The 17,845-nt window shown below is 43.1% G+C and overlaps 2 protein-coding genes across 3 annotated transcripts in view; one reads left to right on the top strand and one right to left on the bottom strand.

Moving 5' to 3' along the window:
• The window catches only part of LOC144684798 (lysosomal membrane ascorbate-dependent ferrireductase CYB561A3-like), a 198,751-nt gene that overhangs the window by 36,809 nt on the left and 144,097 nt on the right, over window positions 1-17,845 (top strand). The window lies entirely within an intron of this gene.
• LOC144684796 (cleavage and polyadenylation specificity factor subunit 6-like) overlaps window positions 1-17,845 on the bottom strand; it is a 65,098-nt gene that overhangs the window by 30,480 nt on the left and 16,773 nt on the right. For both annotated transcript variants that reach the window (XM_078549028.1, XM_078549027.1), the window contains 2 exons: window positions 13,623-13,726; window positions 3,848-3,993 (listed from right to left, as the gene is read on the bottom strand). In XM_078549028.1, coding sequence (XP_078405154.1) covers window positions 3,848-3,993; window positions 13,623-13,726 — 250 coding nt within the window. The remainder of the gene's footprint in view (window positions 1-3,847; window positions 3,994-13,622; window positions 13,727-17,845) is intronic.

Genomic DNA, 17,845 nt, shown 5'->3' with positions numbered 1-17,845 from the left:
AGGGGGAAAGGGGGAGAGGGAGAAAGGGGAGAGGGAGAAGGGGGAGAGGGAGAAAGGGGAGGTGGGAAGAGGGGGAGGTGGGAGTAGGCGGGAGGAGGGAGTAGGCGGGAGGAGGGAGTAGGCGGGAGGAAGGAGTAGGCGGGAGGAAGGAGTAGGGGAGGAGGAAGAGGTGCTGCAGCGGGAGGGGAGGAGAGAAGCAGAAGGTAGGATAAGTGGGGCAGGGGAAGTGCGGGAGGGGGACAGGGGGAAGTGCGGGAGGGGGACAGGGGGAAGTGCGGGAGGGGGACAGGGGGAAGTGCGGGAGGGGGACAGGGGGAAGTGCGGGAGGGGGACAGGGGGAAGTGCGGGAGGGGGACAGGGGGAAGTGCGGGAGGGGGACAGGGGGAAGTGCGGGAGGGGGACAGGGGGAAGTGCGGGAGGGGGACAGGGGGAAGTGCGGGAGGGGGACAGGGGGAAGTGCGGGAGGGGGACAGGGGGAAGTGCGGGAGGGGGACAGGGGGAAGTGCGGGAGGGGGACGGGGGGAAGTGCGGGAGGGGGACGGGGGGAAGTGCGGGAGGGGGACGGGGGGGGAAGTGCGGGAGGGGGACGGGGGGAAGTGCGGGAGGGGGACGGGGGGGGAAGTGCAGGAGGGTGACGGGGGGGAAGTGTGGGAGGGGAAAGGCAATGATGCTGGGTCGGGGAGAGGGGAACACAGGTTCGGGGGAGGGGGATGTGGGGTCGGGGGCTGCGGGGTCAGGGGAAGCAGTCAAGCAGATTGGGGCAGGGGACAAATAGAATGGGCGAACTGATGGGAGGAAATAGGATGTGCAGGAGAATTGGAAAAGGGGATTCAGTGAAAGAACCAGGAAGAGCAGGGTTGCTTGGAGTGGAGGAGGGTTGGTTTGGAATGGAGGGATGGGTTGTTTAGTTGGGGGCACATTAAAGGGAGGCTTTGAGAGGGTGAATGTTGGAAGCATGGGGAGGGTCAGGGATCTGCAGGGGGAGCAGGGAGGGCTCGAGCGGGGTGGCCGGCCGGAGGGCTCGGGTGGCCTGGTTGGTGGGCGGAGGCGCTCAGGTGGTGGGGGGAGCTGGCGGGCTTGGGCGGTGCAGGGAGTTGGAGGGCGCAGCGGGAAGCTGGAGGGTGCTGGGGTGGACAGCGTGGGCAGTGGAGCTTGGGCAGAGGAGGGGGAAGTGCCAGGAGGTGTGGGGGAGGACTGCAGGTGCTGAAGGTAGGAGGACTTGGGGTGGGGAAAGCAGTAGACCTCGGAGGGTGGTTGTGGGCAAATAGGGAGCTTGGAAAGAGGGAGGAAGCGAAGGCAGGACAAAAATAGAGGAGACGGGGATCGTAGGTGGTAAAAGAAGGCAGAGAGGCAGTGAAGGGGCAGAGAGGGGTTAGAAGAAGGTAAGGCCATTAAATAAATGACTGATGGGCAAGCCCCATTATTCACTTTCAATTACACAAGCAGTGACAAAGAAGAAAAGATCAGTAGCACAAGCAGGCAGGTAAGCAACATCCCAGTCCAGATTATTTTCAGGACGAAGACCAAAAGAATATTCAACACTAGTAAAACGGATCCAAATGGATCCCCATTCAGGCTGCTTTCTGCTGGTTGGCACAATGAAAGAAAGTAAAATGTCCTCACAATGACAGGGCATGTTAGGATCTCATTCCCAACAACAAAAATTAGAAACTTATGCTAGTTTTGACAATCTTGTCCTAAACCCTACTGATGTTAAAATGAGATGATGCAGATTTAAAAAAATATTCACTAATAATTTTTGAAACAGCTGTATGTAGATGGTTAACTCAACTTACCAGAAATTCCTGAATCTCAGATGGAAAGTTGCAAAGTAAAATCAAAGAGGGTGTCTTTATGACATTAGTGTATCATCAGGCCTCATTATAGATTGGTGTGATCAACGTGTTTTATTTTAAAGATACAATAGTTATCACACACGGGTACAAACACAATCTAAAAGATAGGTACGTTATTGGTCCTTGGGGGGGAAAAATACTGATATTTGTTCAGTACTCCAAAACTGACAGAGACTGAGCCTGACAGTGTGAGGGAGCTGAATTAGCACAATGATAAATATCATCAGTACCTTCGCCTTCAGTAACTTTGTAAAGATGACTGGGGGAGGCAAGGGGCTGCTGCAGACTGAACTTGTTAAAAAATTGTTTCATTCAGAAACTGGGCAAAGGCTCATGTTACAGGACTCCACGAAGGTTGAAGAAAGTGGGAATCAAGAAATTGCGGTTAAATACTGCCAAGTTTAGGTTTTAAAAACCTGTAAATTTCTGAGGAAAGAAAGGTTCAAGGAGATGAGGAGTTCCACGTTTCGGAAGTACCAAGAAAGAATGAGTTGGAACTGAAGACCGTACAACAATCTTGAATTAAACACAATAAAGATGCAATGAGGGGGACTTTACAGGCTAGAAGGTGGCAGCTTAGTGGAGCAAAAGGGAAATTCAGAGGAGCACTGATCAAAGTAGCATTGATAAAATAAATTAAAATTAATTAACTGCATGCTAATTTAGTCTCCTCACACTGTTAGACCCAGTAACTCTTCCTAGCCAGTTCCCAATGTCAACAGCGCTCGCCATTCAAAAGCATTACAAAAATTTACAGAAACTTTTAATAAAAATTAGCATGATTTATAAATAAGGGGGATCCAATTTGGATTCTGCCCCTTTAAGGTATTATATTTACAAAGTGGCATTATCTTTTAAAGTGCGTTAAGAAAGACAGAGCTAATCCTGCTGAAAGCATTAGGAATGTGGCAGACATTCAAGTGAAGTGGACAAATAAAGCCATTGGACTGGTAAGCAGCTCTGAAGTCTGTGGGTTGATTCACAGAAATGTAAAGTCAGCATGTTTTGTAGTGGTACAAAAGATGTTTCTGGCCTTTGGGGAAGAACATATCTCTGACCCTTGAAGGGGTAAAGAGAAATGATGCACATCATGCAAGAGGTCACCCAATCAGTTTGAAGTCCCAACAATTGTCATAATGAAGTGCTTTGTTTCTCTTGCCCCTCAAATGCACAGCACAAATAGATCTCATTGTGCAATGAATTGCACAAATACAAGGTTTTATTGCAACACAACATGCAGGAGATTGTGGACTCTGGGAACACTGATGGCAATGGGCAACACGGTCACATCACAACAAGAAATTGCTTGAAAAAATATACGATATTACGCACTGTTCCTTCCATCATATTTCCAATAAGATCCATTTAAAAACATATTTACAGTTCACAAATATGAAAATAGAAACATTTGTCATATTAAACTGCTGGGGAGGAGGCAGTGTAAACAATAGCGAGTACAAGGGTTAATGCCCCCAATCATATTCCCTCTGAGCATACTGTCAGCCCAATTGTGTAACATACCCCACAACTGGAGTGCTTCTCTTAACCCACCAGGTAGCATTCACACTTTCCATATCCACTGCTGCTATTTAGTGGAAACAAATTTTCGAGAAAAAAATTGGCCTTTTGCTTTCCCATTGGTCAACAGCTGTTTCAGAATATAATAGGTTTTCCTGCCCCTGTAAAATTTAATATGACAAAGGCATGGAGCTGAATTTAGTATCCATTGAACTAGTTCAGTTCACCTAATGACAATACTTCCATTTAATTTTGCATTTGCTGGAACAACCAAATGGAAACATATTGTGCCACATAAAGCCAGTGTTAGTAACTGGCTTACTATCATGTGACCAGAGTAATTCCTGACATAACTGCATATGAAATAGTTTTCCACCATTCCACTCTACAGGTATTACTCTGGCTCGTAAACATACAGGTCTGCAAAGAGGTTAATGAAGATCTAATGTAGTGTAGAATTTCCAAAGATTTACTTTTCTTGGATTGCGCTTCAAACTGGTTGAGATTCTGTTTGTTGCAAGGCATGACCTCCGGTCTCTGTCCATGAAGTTCTCTTTGTGGAAGTTGCTCCATGAGGCGTCGAACGGAACTTTCAGAGCCCAGATATACTTCAGCAAACCTGGTCAGTGAGCAGAGGAAAACAAAAAGAAAAAGATTTCTATTACTCATCACAGTACAGCACTACAGCAAGCCATTTCCAGCTTTCTCCCCATTTCTCCTGAAGGCCAATCGCTTGCTAGCCACTGTCCCAAGGGTTCCAACATCCTTGCATTATCTTGGCCCAATGCCTCTTCTTCATGCATGAGCCCAGACCATGGGTGCAACCTTAGCGAGTCAAATTTGATCCTGTTTTGACACACCATCCACATATATGCACTTTCTAGCTGAAGTTTCTGGATATTGATCAAGAGTAGTAACCCACCCTGATTTTCTCTTCCCTAAACCAAATACTGAGTGTGCCTCTGAAATGCAACCCCAGGTGACATCAGCAAATGCAGTCAATTCAGCAAAGGCAATAGATCAAGAACAAACCAGGGATTGAATCCAGGACCCTTCAAGTCTGATTGTCTTTCAATTATACCATGTGCCATCTTTCCTCACCAAACTCTTAGAAAACCATTACTAACTTAAGTGCTCATGGGATGGATAGGGAGAGAAAATAAATAATTAGATAATGTTCCTGCTTCTGACTGTATCCTAATGTGTTGGTGGAAAGTGCACATAGACAGGATCAAGCTTGCTGTGGTGTGCAAATATTTTTCCTTTCCCAACAGTACCGTGGGTGTACTTACATTGCTGGCCTGCGACACCACCAACTTCTCAAGGGCAATTAGGGCACAGTTCACTTCCACTAGTCACAGAATCACACAGTGCAGAAGAGGCCCTTCGGTCCATCGAGTTTGCACCAACACGTGAGAAACATCTGACCTACCTACCTAATCCCATTTACCAGCACTTGGCCCATAGCCTTGAATGTTATGATGTGCCAAGTGCTCATCCAGGTACTTTTTAAAGGATGTGAGGCCTAGTGAATCTGATTATGAACAAACATAAGAAAAAGCAGCAGGATAATGGTAGGCCATATGGCCCTTCGAGCCTGCTCTGCCATTCAATGTGATCATGGCTGTTCTTGGGCTTCTATTCCACTTTTCTGCCCGCTCTCCATATCCCACATATTATGAAATTCAGTTCTTTTCCCAATATGTTTCAGTTAGTACAAGCTTTTAGTCAAGGGAACAACACAAAACAGTTTGTACAGAATTGTTTACAACAGTTTGCATCTGAAGCTCAGATACAACAAAAACAAAATATGGTTGTACTCTCTTTTCTCACTTATCATTCTAGCACTCATTTTCATGATATGAACATGCGAATTGGGTGCAGCAGTAGGACACATGTCCCCTCAAGCCTGCTCTGCCATCCAATAAGATCATGGGTGATCTGATTGCAACCTCATGCCTACCCCAATAACATTTTAATCCCTTGCTTATCAAGAATCCATCTACCTCTTCCGTAAAAATATTAAAAGACTCTGCTTCCATTGCCTTTTGAGGAAGAGAGTTCCACTTCAGACACAGTGCTCCAGGTGCAAGGCAATCATTACATCCTCACCAAGTTATTCAATTCTGAGGGCATCACAGCTGAGTCTAATTCTCTTTTCTAGATTGCAGAACTCTTCTATTGCCCTGGCAGAGATTAGCTAACTGAGCGCTGTCCAGGCCTTGACCTGGGGCCTTCTGATATGCATGATTTAGTACTCAAACTAGCGGTACAGTTATCTACTCAGTCACTCGGGCCTCATTTTCTCAACTTTCCACAGTGGAAATGTCAACTCTTCTGGTTTCTTCACAGAATCTCTCTGGCCTTCTGAGTCATGTGGCATTTTCTGTTTTTATTTTCATAGAACACTTCTTTAATCTTATGGCACCACTCTCACAGGTTAAACATTAATATATTTACTGCATTGTAATTCTCAGTTCTAAGTGTATTTGGTGTCTTGCTCAGCAACATAATCACACTCACTGATGTCAGCTTACAGGCCTGATTGCCTCATGTAGAAATTGATTAAGACCAAATTGTTTTTGCTAACAAGAGAGTCTGGATTCTTTTCAAAAATCTTCTTGAATTAACTGCTATTAGTCACTTCATTAACTGAGCCAAGACTTGGCAAGTGCTCTTTCATGTGGCAGAAATCCTGACTTTTGAGAGATTAACATCCAAGCCACACTGCTGCGTTTATTAAATTACAGATAAATAAGAAGTAAAACCCCTGCCAACATCGGGAATAAAACATAAAACCGGAAAGGCACAGCTGCAGTGCTGGTCCTTAAGCATCTGAAAAGAGAAGATGGGTTTGTGTTCTGATAAAGAGGCTCTATCCAAAACATTAACCTTTCCTCTTTACAAAGGTTGCTGAACCTGGTGTGAAATCCTATGTTTGTAATGCTCAGTAAACTAATTGCACTTCAATACATCAGTGACAGATAGCAATTCGGGGACCTACTGTATATGAGCATGTAGGCTGTGGTAGTGAGCTGTTATCTTCTCTTTTTTTGCATGCTAATCTACAACCTGACATGTGGAGAACTGAATGCACGAGCTGTTAGTTTCTGACACATGACATGTTTCTGACCACATTAACACCATGTTGAGTTAATGCAAAGCTGAACTACATCTTCCCTTATAAGCACTAATGGTGCTTCCCCCACTATTACACATTAATACTTTTGACCTTATTTGTATTCTATGTAAATAAGAGATTAAACCATGATAATCCTCCTGACGAGAAATTAATATCATGCTAAACACTTATATTGCAAGAACAAACTCACCACTGCAATCACAAATGCAAACAACAAATACACACTCTAACTCTCCATCCTCTATTCCTGTATGTCATCTGGAGTGTTTTCATTATAACTACAACACCAGCCAGTTTAAGCTGAAAAGTACAACGGAAATTCAGTGTTCAGATCCCCAGTCATCACATAGAAAAAATATCACATTAGATTAATTATTGCTTCGTTATAGTAATCCGATGCAATGCAAGGATGATTCAACTTAATGGCAGTGTGCTCATTGAAATGATTGTACAAACTTTCTCAACCAAACAGTGTAACTGTTATGACACATTGTAAGACCAGGTTGAAACCTGCGGCCTCTTCCTGAGCATAACTGACATTGAATGGAATATTAATGGTAAAACCTTCCCAATTTTCTTGCTGTGGTATAATTCCACAAGTTCCTGCAGTCTGTTGTAACACATCAAAGTGACCATCTTTCATATGTGACCTCAGAGTGGGCAGATCTCTTGTTGTGGTGTGGCAGACTATTCGATCACAATGGTCATCACAAGTAAGTCTGATCCTATCCTGACTCGATGACCACACATCTATTTTCAGGAGGACACGCTGTAGCGATCAGAAGTGGGAACTCTGGCAGATTTTCCCTTTTACCAGCTTAAAAGTGTTTTGGGAAATTTGAGAAATGAGAAGTAATAATGAAATAATTTTTCTTCTCCCACATAATCACTCTGTTTGCTAGCTTCACAAAACTGGGCTTATGATTCCAAGCCACAATGTTTATTTTCACAAACCTCAAGCCACACATAAAATGGCCACTATCCCTACCTGTCCCACACAAAAATCATCCCAAAATGGCCTGCAGATTTACCTAGCCCATAGAGAGATTATATCAAAACGGCCAGCAGATTTTTCTGCCCCAGAGATTATCCCAAAAAAGACACCAGATTTACCTGCCCCACACAGAGATTATCCTGAAATGGCCAGCAGATATACCTGCCCCATACAACAATCATCCCAAAATGGCCATCAGCCCCTACACAAACCAAACAGGAATCACCTGAATTTTCAAAGCAAATCAGTATATCTGTAGAATCAAATAGACATCCAGGGTAATTAGAAACTTAAACTAGAGACATTGTATTATTTAATAATCCAACTGAGCTACAATGACCTACTTATAAAAGCCATTCCACCCATGAAAATAGCATCAAAATCACTTCAGAAAGAGTTTTAAAAACAAAATCAGGTCAGTGCTTCTATATTATTGCCTAATTGTACTTGAATTAATGGTTACTGTTTTCTTTGATGAGAACGCATTGGGCAATTTTCATAACTAACTCCACAGGAAATTTTTTTATTGTGAACAAGGATTAAACTTGCTATCATTTGAGATGGGAGAGCAATGCTGCTACTAGAAAAAAGTACACAGTAATACAGTATGATACACTCCATGATTAATCCTGTTAATTCTTCCATCTAAAGACCAGAAATATTACATAGCAACATGGTAATGTTTTGGACAGAAGAATAATTAATTTTTCTCCATTACTTCTCTATACTTCCCTTAATTTCACATCTGTTCTTTATTATGATTCTAGAACTTCTTGCAATAAAATTTTCATGATAGAAAACATATTTTTTCCTATTATCCCCAACCACAATCTTTTGCCTAAATATCCTATTTTCCTTTAACTCCAGTATGTGTCCCCTTGTCTTTAAATTTTGTGCCAACAAAAACATTGCTCGATCTAATTTCTCCACGTCAGTAAAATTCTTAACGACCTCCATTAAGTCCTCCTTCATCCTCCGTTTCCTACAAGACATATCTGTAGTAGACATTATTTCCTCATAACTCAGCCCTCTTTGTTTTGGAATCAGTCTTGCAGTCCTCCTCTGGACTCCCTCCAATAATTTTACATTTTTCCTGTAATATGGAAACCACAATGGAACATAGTATCCCATGTGTGTCAACCATGGCTCAGTTGGTAGCACCCTCGCCACTGAATCACAGGTTCTGGGTTCAAGTCACGCTCACAATCAAGGTTGACATCCAGTGAAGTACTAAGGAAATACTGCACTGCAGGAGGTGCCGTCTTTGAGATAAGATGTTAAACTGAGATCCTCATCTGCCTCTTCGGGTGGATGTAAAAGCTCACATGGCACTATTTCCAAGAGGAGCAGGGGGTTATCCCTGCTGGTCCTGGCCAATATTTATCCCTCAACCAACATTGCCATTTGTGGGGGTTTGCTCTGTGCAAATGGCTGCTGTGTTTCCTATATTACAACAGTAGCTACACTTCAAGTATGTTGAGTTTGCTGCAAATCACTTCAAGACATCTGGTGGTCATGAAGAACACAATATAAATTCAAGTCTTTCTTTCTTGTTTCTTTTTTATTCATTCATGGGATGTGGCCATCACTGGCTAGACCAGCATTTATTGCCCATCCTTAATTGTCCTTGAGAAGGTGGTAGTGTGCTGCCTTCTTGAGCCATTGCAGTCCATGTGGTATAGGTACACCCATAGTGCTGTTAGGGAGTTCCAGGATTTTGACCCAGCCACAGTGAAGGAACGGGAATATATTTCCAAGTCAGGATGGTAAGTGGCTTGGAGGGGAACTTCCAGATGGTGGTGTTCCCATGTTTCTGCCACCCTCGGCCTTCTAGATGGTAGCGTTCGTGGATTTCGAAGGTGGTGTCTAAGGAAACTTGGTGAGTTCTTAAAATGCATGTAGATGGTAGACACTACTGTGCATTAGTGGTGGAGGGAGTGAATGTTTGTGGATGGGGTGCTAATCAAGCGGGCTGCTTTGTCCTGGATGGTGTCAAGCTTCTTGATTGTTGTGGAAGCTACACTCATCCAGGGAAGTGGAGAGTATTCCATCACGCTCCTGCCTCTAACCTGCTTTTATTTATATGGCTGGTCCAGTTCAGGTTCTGGTCAACGGTAACCCCCAGGAAGTTGATAGTGGGGGATTCAGTGATGGTAATGCCAATGTCATTGAATGTCAAGGGGCGATGGTTAGATTCTCTCTCGTTGGAGATAGTCATTGCCTGGCACTTGTGTGGTACAAATTTTACTTGCCACTTGTCAGCCCAAGCCTGGATATTGTCCAGGTCTTGCTGCACTTGGACACGGACTGCTTCAGTATCTGAAGAGTCACGAATGGTGCTGAACGTTGTGCAATCATCAGCGAACATCCCCATTTCTGACCTTATGATAGGACACTACCCTGAGGAACTCCTGCAGGATTGCCCTGGAACTGAGATGATTGACTTCCAAAAACCACAACCATCTTCCTTTCTGCTAGGTATGACTCCAACCAGTGGAGAGTTTTCCCCTGATTCCCATTGACTCCAGTTTTGCTAGGCTCCTTGATGCCATACATGGTCAAATGCTGTCTTGATGTCAAGGGCAGTCACTCTTACCTCATCTCTGGAATTCAGCTCTTTTGTCCATGTTTGAACCAAGGCTGTGATGAGATCAGGATCAGTGCCACTTGACAGCACTGCTGATGACCCCTTCCATCACTTTACTGATGACTGAGAGTGGTAATTGGGGTGGTAATTGGCCGGGTTGGATTTGTCCTGTTTTTTGTGTACAGGACATACCTGGGCAATTTTCCATATAGCTGGGTAGATGCCAGTGTTGTAGCTGTACTGGAACAGCCTGGGCTAGGAGCATGGCAAGTTCTGGAGCACAAGTCTTCAGTTCTATTGCGGGAATATTGTCAGGGCCCATAGCCTTTGCAGTTATCTAGTGCCTTCAGCTGTTTCTTGATATCACGTGGAGTGATTCAAATTGGCTGAAGACTGGCATCTGCGATGCTGACAACATCAGGAGGAGGCAGAGATGGATCATCCACTCGCCACCTCTGGCTGAAGATTGTTGCGAATACTTCAACCTTAACTTTTGCACTGATGTGCTGGGCTCCCCCATCATTGAGGAAGGGAATATTTGTGGAGCCTTCTCCTCCAGTGAGTTGTTTAATTATCCACCACCAATTACAACTGGATGGGGCAGGACTGCAGAGCTTAGATCTGATCCGTTGATTGTGGGATCACTTAGCTCTGTCTATAGCTCGCTGCTTACGCTCTTTGGCACGCAAGTAGTCCTGTGTTATAGTTTCACCGGGTTGACACCTCATTTTTAGCTATGCCTGGTGCTGCTCTCGGCATGCCCTCTTGCACTCTTCATTGAACCAGGGTTGATCCCCTGGCTTGGTGGTAATGGTAGAATTTGGGATATGCTGGGCCATGAGGTTACGATTGTGGCTGAGTACAATTCTGCTGCTGCTGATGGCCCACAGTGCCTCATGGTTGCCCAGTCTTGAGTTGCTAGATCTATTCGAAATCTATCTCATTTAGCACGGTGGTAGTGCCACACATCACGATGAAGGGTATTCTCAATCTGAAGATGGGACTTCGTGTCCACAAGGACTGTACTGTGGTCACTCCTACCACTACTGTCATGGATAGATGCATCTGCAGCAGGCAAGTTGGTGAGGGCAAGGTCAAGTAAGTTTTTCCCTATTGGTTCCCTCACCACCTGCTGCAGACCCAGTCTAGCAGCAATGTCCTTTAGGACTCAGCCAGCTTGGTACGTAGTGGTGCTACTGAGCCACTCCGAGTGATGGACATTGAACTCCCCCACCCAGAGTAGGTTCCGCGCTAACCTCAGTGCTGCCTCCAAGTGGTGTTCAACATAGAGGAGTACTGATTCATCAGCTGAGGGGAGCAGTATGTGGTAATCAGCAGGAGGTTTCCTTGTCAATTTTTGACCTGATGCTATGAGACTTCATAGGATCCGCAGACAATGTTGAGGGAAACTCCCTCCCAACTGTATACCACCTGCTGGGTCTGTCCTCCAGGTGGGACAGGACTTACCCAGGGAAGGTGATGGTGGTGTCTGGGGCATAATCTGTAAGGTATGACTCCGTTAGTATGCCTATGTCAGGTTGTTGTTTTACTAGTCTGTGAGACAGCTCTCCCAAAAAAGCCAGATGTTATTAATGAGGACTTTGCAAGGTCGATAGGGCTGAGTTTGCTGTTGTTGTTTCCGGCGCCTAGATCGATGACTTTTTAGCAGTTACAAATGAGTGCCTTGCTAGGCTATTTCAGAAGGCATTTTAGAGTCAACCACATTGCTTTGGATCTGGGGTCACATGTAGGCCAGGTTTTTACGACAATCAACAATGGTTTCATGGTCATCATGAGACTTTTAATTCCAGATTTTAATTGAATTCAAATTCCACCATCTGCCGTGGTGGGATTCGAACCCAGGTCCCCAGAGCATTATCCTTGGTCTCTGGATTACTAGTCCAGTGACAAAACCACTACGCCACCACCTCTCCCTCCTTGACTTATAAATCACATTCAGAAATATATCAAACATTGTATCTGCTTTCTCAATGATATATGAACACAAAACAATAATTTTAATGATCTATCCACCAAAGCCCAGACTCTCTTCTGCAGTTATCTCAAGCACAATGACATTTAATGTGTAATTCACATTCTTGTTCCTTCTGTCAAATTTTGCCTGCATGAGAGTGACTACATATCAAAAAAAGTAATGTAAGGGCCATGATATGCTTTGGGATATCCTGAGACTGTGAGAAGTGCTCTATAAATGCAGGTCTTAAACTAATGTCTTTGATATGTGTTGGATTCAATCTGCCATTTCTCTGCCCTCTATCTTGGCTTATCCATTTCCTTTTGGATTGGTTAACACATTTGTTAGTATCACTGACCACTAAACCCAGTTTGGTGTAATATGCAACTTAAAACATTAGACAATATTGTGTTCAAAGTGATTTATAAATGTTATATATACCTCTGCTGCTCAACCTATATTTCGAAGGTCGAATCTATAATTGTACCACTGGATGTTTTTGTAGTTCTACAGAAGATAGGATGAAAATTTCCCACACACATCATTATAGTCATCTGAACTTTAGTAGCAGCACCAGAGTGTTATCCTTGGTTTGCATATATTTATCTGAAACATGGTGTCAATAAGAAAATTTAGGTGGGAGAAGATAGCAAGCTCAACAATAGGAGGAAACAATCATCATACAGTTGAAAGGGATGGATTTTCAATCTGCTGGTGGAAAGGGATAAAGTAATTTAGTCAGAAGTCTAGAACCCCTGAGATACAGTGCATTAGTGGAGTTTAATTTATGGGCTACAACCTAGCTGCCTTCTGCCCAAGTCTGGGGTTCTTTCAGCCAGCTTCCCATATCACTAGCACCTGATTTAAACTAAACAGTACTATACTATAAACAAAAGAATGTTAAAGTTAAATCATAACTCCTTGTCCAAAACCATTCTTACATCAAAAGTAAATCCAAGTATTTCTTTACACGGTTTGAATAACTCAAAAGTGGCACATCTAGTGCCATACCTGGAGGACTCAGATGCTGATATAGTCTGTGTACAAGCCTTCCAAATAGTTGACCTGGGTTTGATTTCCAGCCGTCATTTATAAACATTTATTCTAGTGTCATCTTGACTTAACAGTCAAAAGTTCAGGATTTCAGTTTGTAAATAACACTGATGTACACTGCAGCTGACATTCCACCTCAATACTGCTGCATTATCCAAGGTGCTGTCTGCTTGTGATTGCACTGCCCCATTTAAGTTAACAGCTGCAATTCTTGTGTCCTGAGCAACATCTCCCTCTCACCAAAACCAGATTAACCGCTTGCTGATTTTATCAGTCGATCTTGTTGTGTGGAAAATGGTTGGTACATTTGTTTACATCATAAAAGTCATGTGTTTCAAATTTGGTTCATTGCATTAAAAGCACTGAGACATTCTGGGAGAAATAATCAGATGCTACATAAATGAACGGTTTTCTTTTATTTTTAGCACATCAAGGGGAAATTGATATGTGAGCTAATTGTATCCCATTAGCTCAGTTGAATTTTCATATACACTCACCCTTTAGACTGTCCATTGGCCCTGTTTTCATAGAACTTGATTTCCAACAGGTCCTGCACACCAACTGAATGGACAGCATCAGCCACGTCCTGGTCTGTCGTCCACTGAATGAAACAAAACCGAAGGGGTAAGAAAGTCACTAGCAAATTTAGACGAGCAAAAGCATCAGACTTTTAATTCCCCAACAACTTGCTTTCAAATCCATAAGTGGTGCCATTTTTACTGACTGTATACATCACAGCATTTGAAGTGCAAACTCATGCTTAGTTTTTTTGTATAAATTGGTGGCGGAGGGGTGGTTCTTGAAGACAATCCTTGGGGTCACCAGGATCAGCAGCAGATTTCAGTATTTGTTGACTTACTAGTGCATTATTATTGTTGTTGTGCTCCCAGTATTAATGCTCCCAGTACCTGCCTTAGCAGTACATTGCATACATTCATCAAGTTCTTGCGTTGTTAGTAATAAATTTTCCTTTCATTCTCCTGTTGTATAATCAGTAGCAAGATGAAATAGAGCTATCCCTTGTTTAGCACTCCGAAAAACGGTGTGCTACATGAAAACATGCTAAACAAAAATCACGTTCCCATAAGAAAGCATGTAATAATGGTAGGTTACATTTCTGACTGGTAATTTTTAGATTAAAAGCCTAATTTTATGTATTAATTTCATGTATTTTATACAGAACACTTACACTCCAGCACAGCTAGATGCACAATTTTCAAAGAATGTTTAAATAAGTATTAAATAAGTGAAATAATGCACTGGTAATGCACAATCTTCCAGAGAACAATGTTTCCAACTAGTGTTTTTACTGAATACAGTATTGGCGCTCTTCTTGACACATGCGCAGTAATGAATGACTGTTTCTAACACACGTGCAGCAATAACTGACCAACGTGGTTCTTGACGCACGCACCACAACCGAGCTCGAGTGAAAATGGAGGTTATGGCGAACAGCGTTTTTGGGAAAGTTCCCTATTTTTAAAACCAGTGTAAGATGAAAACGTGTTATTCGAATGTGCACTAAACAGGGGATACCTGTATATTGATATTTATCTTGTCCATACACATTAAGATCTTGGTTACATTTATAAAGTCAGCTCTAATCCTTCTTTCCTCCGGTGTAAATGTTTCCAAGATCGTCATAATCCCACTGATCAATTTAGTTGCAGATGGAGTACAATATGGGAATGTGTGAAATTAGGCACTTGGTAGAGAGAATGGAAAAGCAGGATATTTTTTAAAGCTGAGAGGCTAGTAAGTGTTGGTATTCAGAGCATTTGAGGGTACTTGTACATGAATCACAGGAAGTTAACATGCAGGTACAGCAAGAATTAGGAAGGGAAATGTAATGTAACCTTTAGGGGTTTGGGTATAACAGCAAGGAAGTCTTGATTGAGATCACACCTGCAGTACTGTGTTTCTACAGTTTTGGTCTCCCTACCCAAGGAAGGATATATTTGTCTTAAAGGGTATACAACAAAGTTCACCAGATTGATTCCTGATATAAGAGGCTGTCCTATGAAGAGACATTGACATTGGGCCTATAATCTTCTAAACTCCAGAGAATAGAGTTGATCTCGTTGAAGTATATACAGGCCTTGACAGGGTAGATGCTGAGAGGCTATTTCCCTGGAGAGTATAGATTAGGGGTCATGGACTCAGGATAAGGGGTTGGCCATTTAGATCTAAGATGAAGAGAACATTTCTTCACTCAAACGTTGTGAATCTTTGGAATTCTCTACCTCAGAAGACTGTGGATGCTAAGTCAATGGGTAAATTCAGGACTGAGATCAACAAATTTGTGGGCACAAAAGGAATCAAGGGATATGGGGATAGGGTGGGAAAGTAGAGTAGATGTAAAATTTTAGTCATGATCTCACTGAATGTCAGAGCAGACTCAGGGGCTCCATGGCCTATACCAGCTCTCACCCGCTTTTTTTAAAACCTTGGTACACAACAGACACCCAAGATGGTTTTCCATTTACATGCTCACCAGCCTATGATTTTTCTGTCCATTGAAACAAATGAGGCCAAGTGCACAAGGGGAAAATCCCAGCCATATTTTCTTGCCTTTTGGTTTTAATTTTGCCTTGAACACAAATTCTTGGTTTCCCCCCTTTTTTAATGTTTATGTAACACATTTTCTTTTCTTTTTACTACTTTCTCCCTCAGTTTCCAACACCATTTTCCTGATATTCATGTAAATTTTCCTTGCACACCAAGCCTGAGTCCAGGTGCCAGCCACACAATAACATTACCAGTTAGGGATTCCACCTTTATCCCAGTTGAAATCACAGTTTGGGCAGGTCCACAAATGCAGGTTTTGGTTTCGGATGAGAATTAAACTGAGGTCTCGCCTGCCCCCTCAAATGGACCCAGATGTTTCTGTGCCACTGTTTAGAGATGACCAGGGAACTTCTTTTCTGATGAAGAGTCATACGGACTCGAAATGTTAACTCTGTCTTCCTCTCCACAATGCTGTCAGACCTGCTGAGTTTTTCCAGCTATTTTTGTTTTTGTTTCAGATTTCCAGCATCCACAGTATTTTGCTTTTAACTTCTTTTAGTGTCCCGGCTTGGCTAATATTTATTCCTTAAACAAAAAGAGATTCTTCAGTCACATGCTTCACAGCTGTTCTAAAACCTTGCTGTGTGTGAAATGGCTACATTATTTCCTGACATTACTGTTCACAAACTGGAGTCTAAAAAGACTTTCCAGGAAGTCCACAAAATAACAAAAAATGTAATCCGGGAGGTGGGAATAAAACACGGCTGCCAAAAGTGCAGCACAGAGTCGGCTGGCTATCTCATCTTGCGGGGGGAGCGCCCAATGATAGAAAGACTTTTTCTTATATACATTCACGAATGTCACTAGCAATGAGCACAATTATTACCCATTCCTAATTGTCCTTGAGAAGGTGATGGTCAGCTGCCTTATTGAACCATTGCAGTCCATGTGGTGCAGATACATCCACAGTGCTGTTTGGGAGGGAGTTCCAGGATTTTGACTAGTAACAGTGAAGGAACAGTGATAAAGTTCCATGTCAGGATGGGGTGTGACCTGGAGGGGAACTTGCAGGTGGCAGTGTTCCCGTGCACCTGCTGCCCATGTTCTTCTAAATGGTAGAGGTCAAGGGTTTGGAAAATACTGTCAAAGGTACCTTGGCAAGGTACTGCAGTGCTCTTTGTAGATGGTACATACAGCTGCCAAGGTGTGCTGGTGCTGAAGAGAGTGAATGTTCAAGGTGGTGGACGTTGTTGAATATCAAGAGGAGGTTATTACATTCTCTTTTGTAGGAGATGGTCATTGCCTGGCACTAGTGTGGCACAAATGTTACTTGCCATTTGTCAGCCCAAGCCTGAGAGTTTTCCAGGTCTTGTTGCATGCAGGTAAAGACTGCTTCATTAGCTGAGGAGCTGCAAATGGAACTGAACTTTGTGCAATCATCACCGAACATCTCTACTTCTGAACTTATGATAGAGGGAAGATCATTGATGAAGCAGCTGAAAATTACTGGGTCTAGGACACTGCCCTGAGGAACTCTTGTAATGACGTCCTGGGGCTGAATGATTGGCCTCCATTAACTACAACCATCTTCTTTTGTACTAGATACAAGAATATAAGAAATAGGAGCAGGCTGATCTTCTACTTCAACAACATCTTCCTGTGCTATCCCCATTTCGCCAAACTCACTTAATACCCAAAAATCTATCCACCTGTCTTGAATATACTCAATGACTGAGCATTCACAGCTCTCTGGAGCTAGATAATTCCAAAGATTCACAACCCATTGAGTGAAGAAATTTCTCCTCATCCCAGTCCTAAACGGCTGACCTCTTATTCTGAGACTGTGACACCTTTGTTCGAGATTCCCCAGCCTGAGGAAATATTTTCTCAGCATCTACCTTGTCGAGCCCCTTAAGAGTTTTATTTGTTTCAATTAGATCGCCTCTCAATCTTCTAAACTCCCGGAAACATAGGCCTAGTTTACTCAACCTCTCCTCATCTCAGGAAGCAGTCTAATGAACCTTTGTTTCACCCCTTCTTGGGCAAGTATGTCCTTCCTTAGGTAAGGAAATCAAAACTGCAAAGAGAGTACTCCAGGTTTTTATTCTTATACTCCAATGCCTTTGCTAACATATCATTTGCTTTCCTAATTGCTTGCTGTACCTGCATGTTAACTGAGAGGCTCATGTACAATGACACTCAGGTCCGTCTG

This window comes from Cetorhinus maximus, chromosome 9 (genome assembly GCF_964194155.1).
Source record: "Cetorhinus maximus chromosome 9, sCetMax3.hap1.1, whole genome shotgun sequence".
Lineage (NCBI taxonomy): Eukaryota > Metazoa > Chordata > Chondrichthyes > Lamniformes > Cetorhinidae > Cetorhinus > Cetorhinus maximus.
The sequence above is the reverse complement of the archived record's forward strand: the minus strand, read 5'-3'. Positions and strand labels throughout refer to the sequence as shown.